This window comes from Chelmon rostratus, chromosome 17 (assembly GCF_017976325.1).
Source record: "Chelmon rostratus isolate fCheRos1 chromosome 17, fCheRos1.pri, whole genome shotgun sequence".
Taxonomy (NCBI): domain Eukaryota; kingdom Metazoa; phylum Chordata; class Actinopteri; order Chaetodontiformes; family Chaetodontidae; genus Chelmon; species Chelmon rostratus.
Genome location: NC_055674.1, coordinates 19,110,925 through 19,126,749, shown reverse-complemented (window position 1 = coordinate 19,126,749; position 15,825 = coordinate 19,110,925). Strand labels below are relative to the sequence as shown.

At 42.3% G+C, this 15,825-nt stretch overlaps 1 protein-coding gene across 1 annotated transcript; it reads left to right on the top strand.

Annotated features, from left to right (window-relative positions):
• Positions 1–1,395: 1,395 nt before the first annotated feature.
• On the top strand, positions 1,396–7,043 carry LOC121620935 (glutaryl-CoA dehydrogenase, mitochondrial-like). Its single transcript, XM_041957189.1, has 12 exons — positions 1,396–1,523; positions 2,115–2,230; positions 2,780–2,812; positions 2,910–3,050; positions 3,266–3,328; positions 3,722–3,892; positions 4,034–4,163; positions 4,613–4,829; positions 5,034–5,137; positions 5,309–5,434; positions 5,985–6,145; positions 6,327–7,043. Exons 2-12 carry the CDS (start codon positions 2,128–2,130, stop codon positions 6,398–6,400), a joined length of 1,323 nt encoding a protein of 440 aa, XP_041813123.1. The 5' UTR covers positions 1,396–1,523; positions 2,115–2,127; the 3' UTR covers positions 6,401–7,043.
• The last annotated feature ends 8,782 nt before the right edge of the window (positions 7,044–15,825 follow it).

The window sequence follows — 15,825 nt, the reverse complement described above, 5'->3', positions numbered from 1 at the left end:
CATAGTCAACTGTTGGACAGTGTAATGAATCATGTTGTATGAGCTGGCCATATTAAATCATATCTGTAAAGTAACTACCACTAGCAAATCAATATGGTGGAGATGAATGTGTTTTATTACTTTTCATGGGGATGATGACTGTGACCTAAAGTGTGAAATGTGTCTTGTAGCTGCTCTTGAATTTGTCCAAAAACCCCTTGAATGAGATGCTAATAATTTCTAAAATGCAAAAGTCAGAACCTGATCAGTTGTGAGTGGTCAGACAAGGAAAGTACATTATACAAGTCAGTGGTTGAGGAAGTATTCAGAAATCACTCTGTACAAAAATTTCATACATGCAAGTGTCTTTAATTCAAAATTGTATTTCATTAAAAGTATATAGAATTCAGCTAAAATAAAAAGTGCTCACTGTACAGCCAAAATGGCCTTTGTCAGAGCTCTATTATGACATATTATAATATATTGTGTTATTACTGATGAAATGCCATGTAAGTAGCTTTTTAATGTACGGTGTAGCCTGCCATGGAGCCAATTGTACCTTCTTCATACCCTGTACCCTAATAAATGATGATGGAGTAAAATGTACAATATTCCATCTGAAAGGTGCTGGAGTAGAAGTAGCATAAAATGAAAATACTCACAGAAAATACCTCAGGATTCTACAGTACAGAAAATGCAAATGCAGTTGCTGTAGTTACTTTCCACCACTGGTACAAACAAATCATAAATTGTCTTTTTTTACCACTAACTAAATTTTTCATTTCATTTTTCATTTTTTTAAAAAGAGCTTTTAAAGGGGTTTCCCATTGCATAAGTGACTCCAGTAAAACTGAGATTATTCTATCCAAAATCAGACCTTCGTGGAGCTTTATTTGACTGAACGCTGCAGTCTTCTGCTGCTGTTATGTCATGTCTGACCTTATGGAAGCCAACAGTGCAAGCAGTATTTTTGAGTGGAAAAACAGCTGTCGTTGAGTAATTTAAGAATGTGTAGGTCACAGCATGCAGCAGACAGGAGTGTTTCTACGGGAACAATTGAAGTACTCATTGTGTCTGCTGTCAAGAATGGGAGGCTACTGGGAAAGTGCCAGCTTCCGTCGCTCCTCCTCATACGCGGTTGCTTTTATTCTGGGAACTGAAACCTGAACATAGTCATACATATCCACTCCTCCGACATTCACGCCTCTGCTAATGAGCCAATCAGAGTCGTCTGCAGTGGCTGAAGCATCCTCTCAGGGCAGCCATCTTCAGTGATGATGGCTGGCCACAAACAAAGGCTTCAAACACGTTTTAATGTGTGAGTCTCAGATTTTATATGCACTGCCTTCGCATTGATAAATGTATTGATTTTGTACAAAAATAGTCATTTGGCACACGGTTCAACAGTGCCGCCACACACAATATGGCACATCCAGCTTGGTTTGCGTTACGTGATGACGTCATGCTGTGTTGGTACGTTCAGAGTTGCTACGCTGTCAACCTGAGAGGCAGAGAAGGGAAGCTCGTTATCCCGCTTTAAACAGGTAAATAAATTCTCCCTATACTAACGCCACCGTGATTTTTACTGCTACTCTCTACACACGGCTCTCATCCGGTACATTGTTACTGCATCATTCGGAAATTCTTCCATGAACACCTAAATCAAAAGCTAGCTGTCCCGAGCTACTGTTGTTAGCTTGATTCAGCAAAGTTATTTAAGGCCACGCAGGTTAGCCAGGGTAGCTTATCTTGAATACACACAAAATAGGGTTGGTGTGGACTAACAGTGTGACAGGTCTCTTTGTTTGATATTACAGTGAACAGTCACCCTGACAGTTTGCTGCAGCAGCCATTATTTTAATTTCTCATACACATTTGGAAGCCCTACGTTCATATTAATCTCAATTTATGCATCAACATTTTATGGACTTTGGAGTTATCCAGGGTCATTCAGTCAATCAGGGTTAATGACCAACTTCATCAGTTCAGCTCTTGCTCCTCTCAATTCTCACTTTAGGGAGACAGTTGTGAATGATTTATTTGCTTTTATTACTTTCAGTGCAACGTGCACGGTTGCATGTTCACTTGCCAGTTTAATAAACGTGGATCAAATGTTGTAAATGTTTATTTTATAGACCAGTCTTCATCATGGCATTGAGAGGCGCTGTGTGCCGTCTGTTGGTCAACCCTCGGAGATGTGCCATCATCTCAGCTTGCAGAACACAGGGGACTGCGGCCCCTGCCAGATGGGGTAAGTGCTGTGACAGCATGCAGGCCACAGACAAAGCATTGTTTACAGGGACAGTTCAGGACCCACAAATTTCCATCCAGATGGTTTCAGTGTCATTTGCAGAGGTTAAAAGCAAGTATTCTCAACTGTTTGTAACTTAAAGCCCACCCACCTTCCCAAATAAATCAATATATAAAATTAAAAACAAAAAACAAAAACACATGACAAAAAAGTAAAAAAAAAAATAAAACTGGGCTATGACAGGATTTCACCTCATTCAGCACACTGTGCTTTGCGGCTCAGCATCACCACCTGCCATTATGAATATAAATTTAATGTATTCAGGGTATATTTGCTCACCACATGCTTTGGAGCTTTTACTGGCGCAGGGTTGTCTCCCCCATTGCATTTCATGTAAAAAACTGATCCATTTTGTATCACTGCATCCAAGGGAACCATACAAAGCAACACATGTAACTTTTTTCAGGGAAAAACTGTGCTTTATCTTCAAATTAAATCCTTACAATTTATTCACAGTTTTGATCTTTTCCTGATTTGAATTTTCCACAGGTGCAGAGAAGACTGAGCAGAAGTCTAAAGCACGTAGGTGTTGATCACTCTTTATCTATGTATGTTTTGACTCTGAAGCTCTCACCAGAAGATATTTTAAACAGGGTTTTTATTGTTCCTCTTCTGACAGCTAAGGTCCAGTTTAACTGGCTGGATGCCCTGGAGCTGGAGAGCCAGCTGAAGGAGGATGAGATCATGATCAGGGACTCCTTCCGGACCTACTGCCAAGAGAAACTCATGCCTCGCATCCTCATGGCAAACAGAAATGAAGGTGAGCCCTTTATTCATCACTTGATTTTTCATGAAGCTTTAATGAGTCACCGTGTTACCCTCGCATACATAATGAACAGTTCAGCTGTCTGTCAGTGTTTATGCTAAACACAGCTTCTTAATGACATCTTGATATGTTACGACTTTGTCAGTTTGTTGACTTACTCTAACTTAACCTCGTGTGACTGCTGGTTGTGTTTTGGTTTTTTTTGGCAGTGTTTCACAGAGAAATTGTGTCAGAGATGGGAGAGATGGGTATCCTGGGTCCGACCATTAAAGGTGAGTCTGAACAAGTCTGCTTAAGTTGACGGGGATGCATGTCACAGTATATGCCCTTTAATACTTTGTTGACCTGCACAGAATGCGGCACAGATATGTGTTCATTATAGCGTTTTATTGTGTACCATAAACTTTCACCATACTTCTTATGTAAACATGTCTACATATCTTATGTAAAATTTCTCTCACAAAAAAAGACTGCCTGAAGTGGACTTGGGCCGTGTGCACGCTGGCCCTGTGTGTGTGGTTGCTTTTGAGAAATCTCTTAAGTGCATCTATGAAAGTTTTAGCCCATTAAACCTTACTCCTTTCTTAACTTTCGTTCATTTAAGGCTTTGCGTTTAATATTTGATAACACTGACAATAAGTCCTCTTCCTGTGTTTGATGTAAAGGTTATGGCTGCGCTGGGACAAGCTATGTAGCCTATGGTTTGATTGCCAGAGAAATAGAGAGAGTGGACAGCGCCTATCGCTCAGTCATGAGTGTGCAGTCATCACTGGTCATGCATCCCATTAATGCCTATGGTTCAGAAGAGCAGAAACAGAAGTACCTCCCCAAGCTGGGTAAGAAGCAACAACAACAACATTTTATCTGTCAACAACAGATGGGTGAAAATGAATCTGCAGGCAGATGTTGTTCATTAACCGTAAAAACCCAGTGATGAGTGAATGAGCACTCGGTTTATTCCTGTCTGCCTCTCCCAGCTCGTGGAGAGATTCTGGGTTGCTTTGGCTTGACAGAGCCTAACCACGGCAGTGACCCCAGCGGAATGGAAACCAGAGCCAAATACAATCCGTCCAGCCGCACTTACACTCTCACCGGCTCAAAGTCCTGGTGAGTAGTGAGGATGTGCAAAATCATGACACGTTTCATTCTAATGTCAAGACCTTGAGTCAGGATTTTAACTAAAATTATCAGCCATGATAGATGACACATTGTGTCATTGTAGGGTTTACACTTTGTAGTTTAACTTATTACATCCCCTTAACAACACTGATTTACTTTCTGAAAGAAGGAAGTGATATAAAATAGATTTTATATCACTACAACAGCCACTCACTTTCTGATGTTTTCTTTTAGTTGTCTTGGTTTTATGCTTCGTTTTTTTGCCCCCTTGTGTACCGTTCGTATTTTCATGATACAGGTTTTTTTGTGGCACAGGGCTCAGTGTCATGAGTTGTCCACATGGTGGAGCTCTTCACAGTTGAAATACTTCATGAAGCTCATGTCAGTTTCTGTGTTGTTTACAGTCTCCCTAACGCTCCCTTTGCTTCCACCTCCAGGATCACAAACTCTCCACTGGCAGATATTGCTGTAGTCTGGGCCAAATGTGATGATGGGAAGGTCCGCGGCTTCATCTTGGAGCGGGGAATGAAGGGCCTATCGACACCTAAGATCGAGGGAAAGTTCTCCCTGAGAGCCTCCATCACTGGTATGCTCCTCATGGATGAGGTGGAGGTTCCTGAGGAGAACCTGCTGCCTAATGCCACCGGCCTCGGGGTGAGTGGAGAGAAATGTTGTACATAAAGTCATGTGCACCTTTGCTCTGTTACATCCATAATATGCCCATAAAATAAAAGTTATGACTCACAGACTTTGTTATTGTCGAGTATCGCATAGGTTTTTGGTGATACAGTGTTGCTCAGGAAATTTTCCAGGACACACAGCAGTAACTGCTCATCACACTCCTTTTGTTGCCTCCAGGGTCCTTTCGGCTGCCTGAACAACGCTCGTTATGGTATAGCTTGGGGCTCTCTGGGTGCTGCAGAGTTCTGTTTCCATACAGCTCGACAGTACACACTCGACAGGTTAGCTGTCCCAGTTGTTTGTGTCATGTTTTCTTTTGCCAGCATTACCAAAGTTGTGTTGTCAGATGTGTTTGGAACTAGATGAAATTTTCGGTGTTTTGTAATGCATCAATTATGTTTGGCGAGTTCAGTAGGTTATAGTGAGGATAAAGTTGTTGCTCTCTACTCCAGAGTCCAGTTTGGCGTCCCACTGGCAAGGAATCAGCTGATGCAGAAGAAACTGGCCGACATGTTGACAGAGATCACCATCGGCCTGCAGTGCTGTGTGCGGCTGGGGAGACTCATCGATGAGAAAAAGTAAAGACCACTTAACCCTCTAACTGAAGTGTGTCCGATGGGATGTGACATGCCATCGGCTGGTTTCTCTCCATCAAACCACACGGTCACTCTGACCTCTTTCTGTCAGGACAAAAAGGAGAAAAGTCTTTTCCTGATTTTAAAAATCATTAGGAGTCTTGACATCATTTGTAACTTGCTTACATTCAGAAAGAACAAATATGTGAGGGAGCGTTTCATGATGTGACCTTAGCGATAGACTGCTTTGTCTCTTCTTGTTTGCTCATATGCTAACATTTGGTAATAAGCACTAAAAACAAAGTACAGCTGAGGCTGACGGGGTAGTTTTGTAGCTATTTGGTCATTAAGCAAAGTATTGGCCAAATTAAATTTAGACCTGATGATGGCGCTAGATTGAAGTTAAGTGATCACCAAAGTTTTTCAGATTCATTCTCTGCGGACCACGACTTTCTATAGTTGTTGTGATATTTCCGTGTGGACCAGTGTGGTTATCGACTGACACTGCCATCCATAAAACTAAGCCAAAACAAATATGGTGTTCTCTTAACAGAGCAGCCCCAGAGATGATATCCTTGCTGAAGAGAAACAACTGCGGTAAAGCCCTTGACATCGCCAGGCAGGCCAGAGACATGCTGGGAGGCAACGGCATCGCAGACGAGTACCACGTCATCCGCCACGTCATGAACCTGGAGTCTGTCAACACTTACGAAGGTGAGGAGGAAGAAACAGTTAAAATTGACTTCCACACGATAGACTGTATGAATCCAAACACAGCAGATTAGGTTTGAACTAAATTGCATCACATTAGTTTTATCAGAGAGTTTATTAATCCGACAGTCACCTAAGCCTGCACCTGTTGATTCTGTGTAATATCTGTTGTCTCCACCTCCAGGTACTCATGATATCCACGCCCTGATCCTGGGCAGAGCCATCACAGGGCTGCAGTCCTTCACTGTGGGCAAATAGACACCACGTCTCACTGTTGCTCCCAACCAGCAGGGGCCAGGTGTTAGAAATGTAACATGCATGATCTGCAGCAGCTTTCAGATTTTTTTGGCAAATCCTCACCTTTAGAATATATATTTTAGTGAAAAAAGCAGTCGCGTTTTAAGTCTGTTGCTGAGCGTTTGGAGTGTTGTGTAATTTAACCAAAAGTCGATTTTTCAACTTAAAAAGCTCTATTTTTCTACTCTTAAACACAACACTGAGATTTGTTTAGCTCCCTAATTCCTAGTTGTATAGAAACTGTCGATCATTTTATAGACTGTCATGGACACTACTGTAGTGAAGTTTCAATGAAACTGAATGAGACTTGCTGTTGTATGCAACGGTATTAGTGTAATTAATTAGTGTAAAACCACAACACATAAATGGCCACAACGTATTTGGAATTGCCTGTTAAGCTTTTTTGCTTTAAATTTGATCCAGTCATGCAGTTTTTGTCAGTCTGCGATTGATCTAAGAGGTAATGTTGAAGAAATGACAAGATCAGTTACTGTTAAATGCACAGTGGTGATAACCTGTAGCACTTTCCTGGCTCTGTTTGCGTGATTTGTCAGCGGTCAAGGATGTTGATCAGAGCATTAATAAATAAAAGTTATTGAAGTACTCCAAATGTCTGCAAGGGGATAAAGTGCAAGTTTGATAAGGTGTAAGCCTCACTGTTCTCTTATTTCACTCTCAGTACAACATAGTGGAAACGTCATGATTCTTCATCTAAATGGAAGAAGACAAATGTTGGGTGACCGCTGTCCTGAAACACACTGAAAACAATCAACTCAGAGGTTAAACTAGACAGTTATGAATTAGATGTACTTTGATTATTTACGTACTGTATGTACCAATGCAACACTTAAAATACTCCAGTATACAAGTTAAAGTTCAATTCACAATTTAATTGGCTAAAAGTACAAATACTAAAGACAAGTACAGCGACAGAATGTCACCACACACAGTTATTCCAGGGGTTCTTGACCCAGGGGCCAGTTCCCCAGGGGTCACAAGATGATGATGAAGAAAAAGCAAAGTTCTTTTTCATTCGTTTGGACTTCAAGTATCTAATCAGGTTGGATAATTTGACCTCTTTGGGCTTCAAATAGTTATATAAAAGAAAGATGATTTGAAGGGAAAATCTCTAATGTGAAACTGCTGACAACTCATAGATACCTGAAATGTGATCTGCTGTTTTTTAAGAGATCACAAGTGGAAAAAAGGTTGGGAACTACCTGGTTTAATCTTGAACAATGCGTTGTATTTTACGAGATTATCATCTTTTTATATGTAACTGTCTGATGAATATTGTTTAGTAAAAGTATTTCCCTCTGAAATGTATCAAGCAGAATTATAAAGTAGCATAAAGTGGAAATACTCAGGAACATGTACCTCAAAGCTGTATTTGAATACTGCAGTTGAGTGAACGTATTTAGTTTCTTTCCAGTACTGCCTTTACTGTAAATGAAGATGAATGTAGGACCTTCACACTGCCTTTATAACTACCTTGCAGTTTGACCTTTCACCTTTCATACTGACTCGTGCCGTTATCGTGAGTTCAATGGAGAAATGTTGATCAAGGCTTATGTGAAATGATAAGCTACAAGGTTTTTAGAGCCGACACTTGTTGAACCATACAGTGCTGAAGCGCGTTCAGACGTGGCCAGAGCACATGGTCTTAAACTGAAAAGTGCAGGCAGTCGGTGACACATGGCTGCACTTCACTTTGACGTGGCATCATGCTGCGTCTGTGCTGCTCAGGGCTGCCATCAGGAGTGTCCTCCCCTGGGGTCCTCAGGTTTACAGCAACCTGTCCTTCACAAAGACACGACACAGCAGGACCACAGCCCACTGCTTCAGAAAAACCAACTCCAATCTCAGGGGAGTTTTGTAAATGTAAAGCCTGTTTCAGTCAGCTGCTTTTACTTTTATTTAATCACATTTTTCTATCCCATTAATGCTTATGAATGCATATGAAACAGAAAATACATGTTTGCATAAGTATGCAACCCTTTTAAAACCCTTTTAAAAGGGCACAAATCATCATAATTAGTTAAATGGAGATCCCCTGTGTGTCACTTGACTGTAGTATAAATCCAGCTGCATCTGGATTATCATGCTACAGCCTCCCCATGAGGATGAAAGAACACTCCAATAGATTAGGTATCAACTATTGATTTCATCACTTAATTAAGAATTGATTAATTCATTTGAGCAATATCAAAGGAAAAAAAGGCAAAACTATGATTCCAGCTTCTTAAATGTGGATATTCTTTACTATTTCTTTACTTTGGGAAACACTGATCGACATTTTTCACCATTTTCTGACCACTAATCCAATTAATCGAGAAAATAATATGCAGATTAATCAGCTCTGACCCTCCAAGCCAGTCACTGAGCACCTCTTGAGTCCGGTTAATTCAGTCACTAAGAAGCAGAAAGAGAGTGGCCCAGCTGTGAATCTGCCTGGAGCAGGCCGTCTTGAAAAGGCGACTGAGAGTCTGAGAAGCAGATTTATGGGGGAAGACACCAAGAGACCTGTGACAACTCTGAAGGAGCTCCGATCCTCAGAGGCTCTTGTGAGGGTAGAGGTTAAAATGAAATGCAGGGAAATCCTGGAGGAGCCTGTGCATGAAGCAAAAGCTCCACAGGAATAACTTCAAAAACATCCTTTCCACTGTCACGTTCAGGGGTGTTTTTGTGTCCATCACTGTCAGTGGCTTGACATCAGCACACTCTGTCCTTTCATCCCTCACTCGCTCTCTCTCTCCATCTCTACCTCACTTCATGTCAGCGTCATGTCATGGAGAAGTGAACCCCATGAAGTGTACTCAGCCCTGAGCAGATAATCTGTGTTGTTTCTCCTCTTTAAATCCATCGGGGCTTGAGGGATGTGGGGGTGGGCAGTACCGCTGGACAGATAAAGAACTCCATCCTCTCCAGCTTCATTGCATGCCTGCCACTGCCACTTTGAAGTGGGGGGAATTAAAGAAGCGGCAAATCCCTGTCCGTACATGATGCCCAGCCCTGTTCTACATGCCGCTTACATAAGGAAATTGCTTTCCTTTTTTTTTGACCAATGGCCTTTCATCTTTTAGGCATGTGTAGATGTGACTCACTGTGACTAATTGGACCCTGAATAGGCTGCGTGTGGACTGTCCTTTCTGTCGGAGGCTGCCATGATGCTCCCCTGGATGTCTCTCTCATTGCCCCTTATTCGCTCATCCACACACTAGCAGCAGCTATGGCGGTTTAATACTCTGATAATTAGGGAGCTTTTCATCTCAAATAATCATCTGGATTATGACCTCAGAGAGCTAGAACCGCTGTCAAAATGAGACATTCTCATGATTGGACTTTATACTCTCAGCTGACAGTCTCTTAAAGCATTTAACACTGAGGAACATGCTAATCCCCAGACTGCACCAAAACAGAAGATTATGATCTATGATTTGGGATTTGTGGGTACGAGTGGGGCGACCTTTGTGGGATAAAGGCACGTCTTCAGTTTAAACTGAGGGCTTGACGTAAATGTAACTTTCTGGTTTGTCTTGATCCTGGATGTGGTGGCAAGATCAGCCTATTAGCAGGAAAGTTCTGGGCTCCTCCTGGTCCTCCTTCTGTGCAAAGACACACAGCGTAAATGAGAAACTCTGAATTGTGTGACTGTCATTGTCTGTTAGCCCCGTCATAGACTTCCCGTCATAGACTTCCGGCCCTTATCCGGGACTCGGATGATTGTAATAAAACTTGAATGATATGTGAAGACTATGTAATGACCTAGAAGGCACTCGACTGAACCTCACCTCGTCCTCACCCGCCAAGATGTTGTAAGGCTGATCACAACACCTGCCAACTGCCAGCTCCCACCTGTGGATCTGACTACAGTTTTGGCAACAGGAGGATCAGTAGGCTCTGCCCCCAGTGGTGGCTCCTGACCTGCCTCCAGTGGTGGGTCTGATCCATGGATGTAAACAGTCCCCTTCAGGCCAAACAGCAACTTCCCTGTGGGTCATCATTTTTAAAAGAGATGCATATAAACCTTTTGATAGGACCCCACTTACTGCAAACAATGTCAATTATCCTATTTTGTGTGAGCAACATGAATTTTAATTCATGAAGGTTTTATATTTGCAAAACTTTCCCAGAGCCTAGAAAAGTTTTTTGTGTGTGATAGATACAGTGAGAGACACCCAGTGGGCCACACAACACAGAAAGAGGAAGCTAAGAAACTTCATTAGCTTTTGCGCTTTGCAAGTGGTTTTCAGGGCCCTGTAGCATGAGGCCTCCTCCACCTGTGGAACCAGCAGGTATGTCACTGCATCAAAGTGGACACTAAAAGGGACCCTGTGGAGTTTTAGACCACTAGAAGTGCTTTGAAGCAAGGTTTCTCCATTTAGTTTGAATTGTGCACATGCACCAACAAACTAGATGAAACTGCTAGATGTAAACAATGTAGGATTTAAGATACATGTATAAAAATATCTACATTAAAATGCTAGGCAAATGTTTCATCAGGGAGGAAACTCCTTCAGCGTGGTTTTGGGATACACACAGTGTGTTTTGGTGACTGGCAGATATTCCAATCATGGTGTTATACCTGCAGCAGAGAGGCCATCCTGTAGTTTGTGGTGTGGTTATTCTGGACTGCATTACAAAGCAGTCTGATTCCCTCCACACCCCAGCACCCCTTACATCAGGGAAACTCTCAGCAAGCTGGACCGGCGCAAATAGCTCTTGATTGATTTTCCAACCAGGATTCTCGGTAAGTTGAAGGAATTAAGGGCAGGGCGGCAGCGGTATATAAGCCTGTGTCCGACGCGTGTGGACGGAGCTGCAGCGGGGGCAGATGGACGAGAGGTCCAAGAGGGCGGACCTGACAGATCACAGCTGCTGGAGGGGGGAGCGTTGCATTTCAGCACCGAGGACAGAGAGGGAGGCGGCGGCTCGGCGAGGACAAGCGCCCACTGAGGCGGCGTGTGGATGCGTTTGGGGCTTCAGAGTAAGAGTTTGAGAGTTTGTCGGCTTGCTCGGGTCTGGGGAGCATCGCGCTCATGACTGGAGGACGGTGCAGTCTTCAGTGAGGAGACCGCTCTCGGTCGGAATAATAAGTCCCTAATCATGAATGGCTTTAACTTCACCGGCTTGAACTCCACTGATGAAGCACAATCGTTCCCGTATAGCGCGTCTCTGGACGACCCTCTCTACAAGCAGTACAAGCCCCCGGTGAAGGACCTCATCGCGCTGCCAAAGGCTGTGGTGTACCTGCTCATGGCTGCCCTGGTAGTAGTTGGAGTCGCCTATGCTATTGTCGGACATCTCATCAAGGATCTGGCCATTGACATAACAGGTAGTGCCTTCTGAGTTATGCAATATGATGTAATTACAGCTTTATTTGAGTCACACAGGTTGTGAGTGAAACGTGTGGATTATCAGTCTGATTTCTCGCACATCGTTAATTTAGTTATCGGTGGCCAGTGAGACTAAAACAGAACATCTGACTGCATAATAATCCAGTTAACAAGTGGCTCCCAATCTTTTCCTTTCTTTCTTTATTTTTTCAAAGATACACCACCTAAACCCCACCAGATTAACTAAAGTAAACACCCTTTCATCAGCACCACTGATCATGTTCCAAATGTGCCTTCTTGATTTTCCAATGAATGTTATTTAACACTATTGACTCTGTAAAAGCGGATAATGTGACAATATTTTTAGCTATGCTAACTGTTTCAGCAATTTATCCATTTCATTATTATCATCATTATTCACTCATTAATGTTGGCAAACATTTACCATTTATCCCATACTTTTTCATAACTGCAGTATTTGAACTGTTTATTCGTTGCTTTTAGCTAATTATTTCAACAGTTCAATTTAAGCTATTTCGCCATTAATTTAATACTTTATGCCAACTATTTCAACTGTTTATCCAGTTCAATTAGGTTAGCTAATGCGCTAACTAGAGTTGTTCACCCACGATTTTTAGCTAACATTGATGTTATTTCACCATTTATGAGACACTTTTCTCTAAATATATCAAATGTTTATATTTGTTTACACTGTTTATATTAACAACTTACATTTATTGTAGCTAACTATGGTATTTCAACCAATGTATTACTTTTGCAGTAGCTAATTAATGCTAGTTAAGTTTTTAGACTCAGTTAGCTCGTTTGCTAAGCGACTTGTTTTCAGGCACTGTCAGTGCTCAGGTGTTGCAGCTAACTTAGTATGTCAGCATATATATTGTTTAAATTAAATGAGCTACTCTACAATCTTTACATAAACCCCCTGGCCCCTGCAGAGGCACTCTGCGGGGTACATGTAACGTTCAGTTACTGTGGTTAGGAATCACTGCTTTAAGGCCATTATCTTTATTGTAATCAATCATACTACACTGACCTCATATTCTTTTGCTGTTGGTGGTGTTAAGTGTTCAACCTCTGTCTGCCTCGTTTAGAGTGTGTGTTGGGTCCAACCGGTGACGAAGACAAGGACAACGATAACAACCCACAGCACCTGGCCTCCCACCATCCCCCTCCAGTGCACCCATTTGCCCACAATGCCTTCCACGTGTGGGACCAGGACGATGTGGTCATCCCTCTGCCCCACGATGAGAGCCCGCAGACCAGCCCTTTGCTTCTGGCTGCCATCCCCTACATCCCCTCTTTCTTCCCACTCTCACACAGCCCAACAAGTCACAGCTCTATGACTTTCTCCGCCAGCCCGGGACCAGCCAGAGAGGTCGGCATCCCCAGGGAGATCTGACTTTGTACCATGAACTTGAACAGCCTTGACCACTGGCAACCAAGTGTTGGAAGTGTTACGACTTCGATGTGTTTGACGCGGTCGGTAGAGAGGTTGTTGTCACGTGCAATATGTAGAAACCCTGTCTCATGTTCCCCTCCACTGCCAGCTGATGTACAGTGGGACATCGCCTGTAACAGCCACACTGTGTCCTCCTCTTTCACATTTGAAATGATTTCTCATAATTATCCAGTATGATAGATATGATGAAGACTGTTGTCTCTCTCACACATCGCATCAACAAAAAAGTCAAAGCAAACACCCTGAGATAGGTGAACCCAAGGACAAAAGGGATTACTGGAGAAGATCACTGGATATTGTCTCTGTGTGCCTGAGCTTCAGACAGAAGCTATTCAACATGTTAGATTCATTTTAATAGATAGACACTGCATGTTGGTAAACGCTGTCTGGGCTGCAGTACGGCATGCCTACCGTCTTATTTCTTTGTGGATGAAATAAAGGTTTTTCTCATCAACGCCTGGCAAGTGGCTGTAGGACTATTTAAGAGAGGAGCTCTGTCTTATGTGTGGAACTTAATGGTGGTATTCCTGTTGCACTTGTGTTATCGCTCTTACTGCAACTTCAGAGGCTGGCTGGAGGTTACTACATTATCCGCAGTCCTTACATCAACAAAGCCGCTCCCAACCTGTAAACCAACCAGCTGGCTGTCTCACACACTTCAGTAAAAATGTTATTTCAAGACACTGAGGGATTAGCTTAAGAGGAAGACTTAACGGAGTTCCAGCAATTCAACATGTACACAACACGACTTAATCCTGCAGCCTTTACGGCAGGTGCTGCACGCACTCAGGGATCCCCCTGTCTGGCATGCAGAGCCTCTCAGTGCAGATTATAGCACCAAAGAATACAGCATTTTGCATGCTGCGAAAGTGAGCTAATTTCTCATTTAACACCAGCTCACGGCAACTTTCTAGTCGGCGTCAACAGGGGGCGAGGAACGTGTGATATCACTACTTATTTTGCTGTTTTAATCAATTCAGAGCTAAATTTAACGCTGTTTTTAAATCTTGTGATTGGCCTGAAACATATTTTAAATGCAGAACTGCACAATCCAAAACAGTGGGTGGTCTGTTTGCTGAAGATGAAGATGCTGGAAGTTGTGATCCTTTGCAGGCTGACGGAACCAAGAAACTCTTCCATTCTTATTCACACCTCCTGCCTATTGTCATGGAGTCAGTTCTTGCAACAACTGTCTCGTAAGATAACTTGGGCAAGTGAACTTGAGTCTGAAGCGTGTGAAGGAAACGGCACCGGGCTCTTTGACTGCATATGAGATGAAGTGTATTGTATTGTGTAATATGTGATTCAGTGAGAGATTTGCAGATATAAGAATCACTGCAAGAAAAAAGTAATTACAGGAGATAGATGAAGGATTACATGAGGATGAAATTCAACTAAAAGTCTGTATTTCAGCATATTACCATCCCCGGATGGATTCAAACATTCTTACAAATATCTGTAAAGCATATTTTACATGTTAACAGCGGCAGCTATTGAACTCTTTTTGATTGTTTCGGCACCCTCATCCACTGTCCAACAAAACACTGTGGGCAGACACAGACGGTCATGTGTCGGTCGGTGAATAAGTACATTAGGTTGTTTAGGAAGTTGTGAAAGTCAACTCTAATCCCAAATCCTCGGAATTACAAACATAGCCAAACTGTTCAATCGCATCCAAACACTGGCCTCCTTTTTCATCACACACACAGCAAACCTGTTGAACAGAGAGATGAACAGTGCTTTTGACATACTGAGGTTCAAGGGCTTCATGTCCTGGACAGCAAAACTAACACAAAATAAACCTTAAAGGTATTCTAAATGGATAATTTCATACATGTAATATGTTTTTAATATATCAGAGTAGTCAGCATCGATTGGAATTAGTATTGCTTTGCATTGTGGAGGGCGGATTCATTAGTGAAGGGATTTATCGTGCATTTATTATTTAGTTTAGCAACGTGTTCTCTCGCATCAGAGACTTTCACTGATAATACAATTCACTTGTCAAGTTGAGTTCTGCTGCAGTAGTGAGCAGCAGAGCACATCCCGAGTGGAATGCAGCCATCATATATTAAATACACCTTTATTACTTTCTTATATTTCTTATTGTTTCTAACATGGGGGCTGCAATACAAATTTCATTGACATGCTATGCTCAGTGATAATAAAGATGATCTTGAATCTTGAATCTCTTGAATTACGCTACCAGACATTAGCATGAGCTGTGTCATCAGTATTAGCATGCTAGCTGCTTAGCATGGTAGCTAATGGTAAAACCTTGCTTAGCTCTAAAAAGACTAAAGAAATGCTTTCAGCTGGCATGTGTGTCAGTGTCATGTAAACTCATCTACTTTGAGGTTTCAAAACCTCTCTGATTATCGATTGGCTTTGCAGCTAGAAAGTTACAGGACCAGGTCAGAGAAGATGTAGGGCCATTAATGCTCAAAAATCTAAATAAACTTACACAAAATCTTAATGGCTTGTCAGACAGTTGTGTTATGTAAAAGTGAGCTAGAGTTCTAAGTTTACAGTATGTCATGTTTACAACAACACACACGAGTCAGGTTGTG

What these genes read in the sequence shown, in the direction of transcription:
- LOC121620935 (XM_041957189.1), top strand. Translation starts at nt 2,128, where the DNA reads ATGGCATTGAGAGGCGCTGTGTGCCGTCTGTTGGTCAACCCTCGGAGA. An exon ending in TGAGCAGAAGTCTAAAGCAC is followed by an intron (nt 2,813 to 2,909) that starts GTAGGTGTTGAT and finishes CTCTTCTGACAG; the next exon opens with CTAAGGTCCAGTTTAACTGG. An exon ending in CTCACCGGCTCAAAGTCCTG is followed by an intron (nt 4,164 to 4,612) that starts GTGAGTAGTGAG and finishes TTCCACCTCCAG; the next exon opens with GATCACAAACTCTCCACTGG.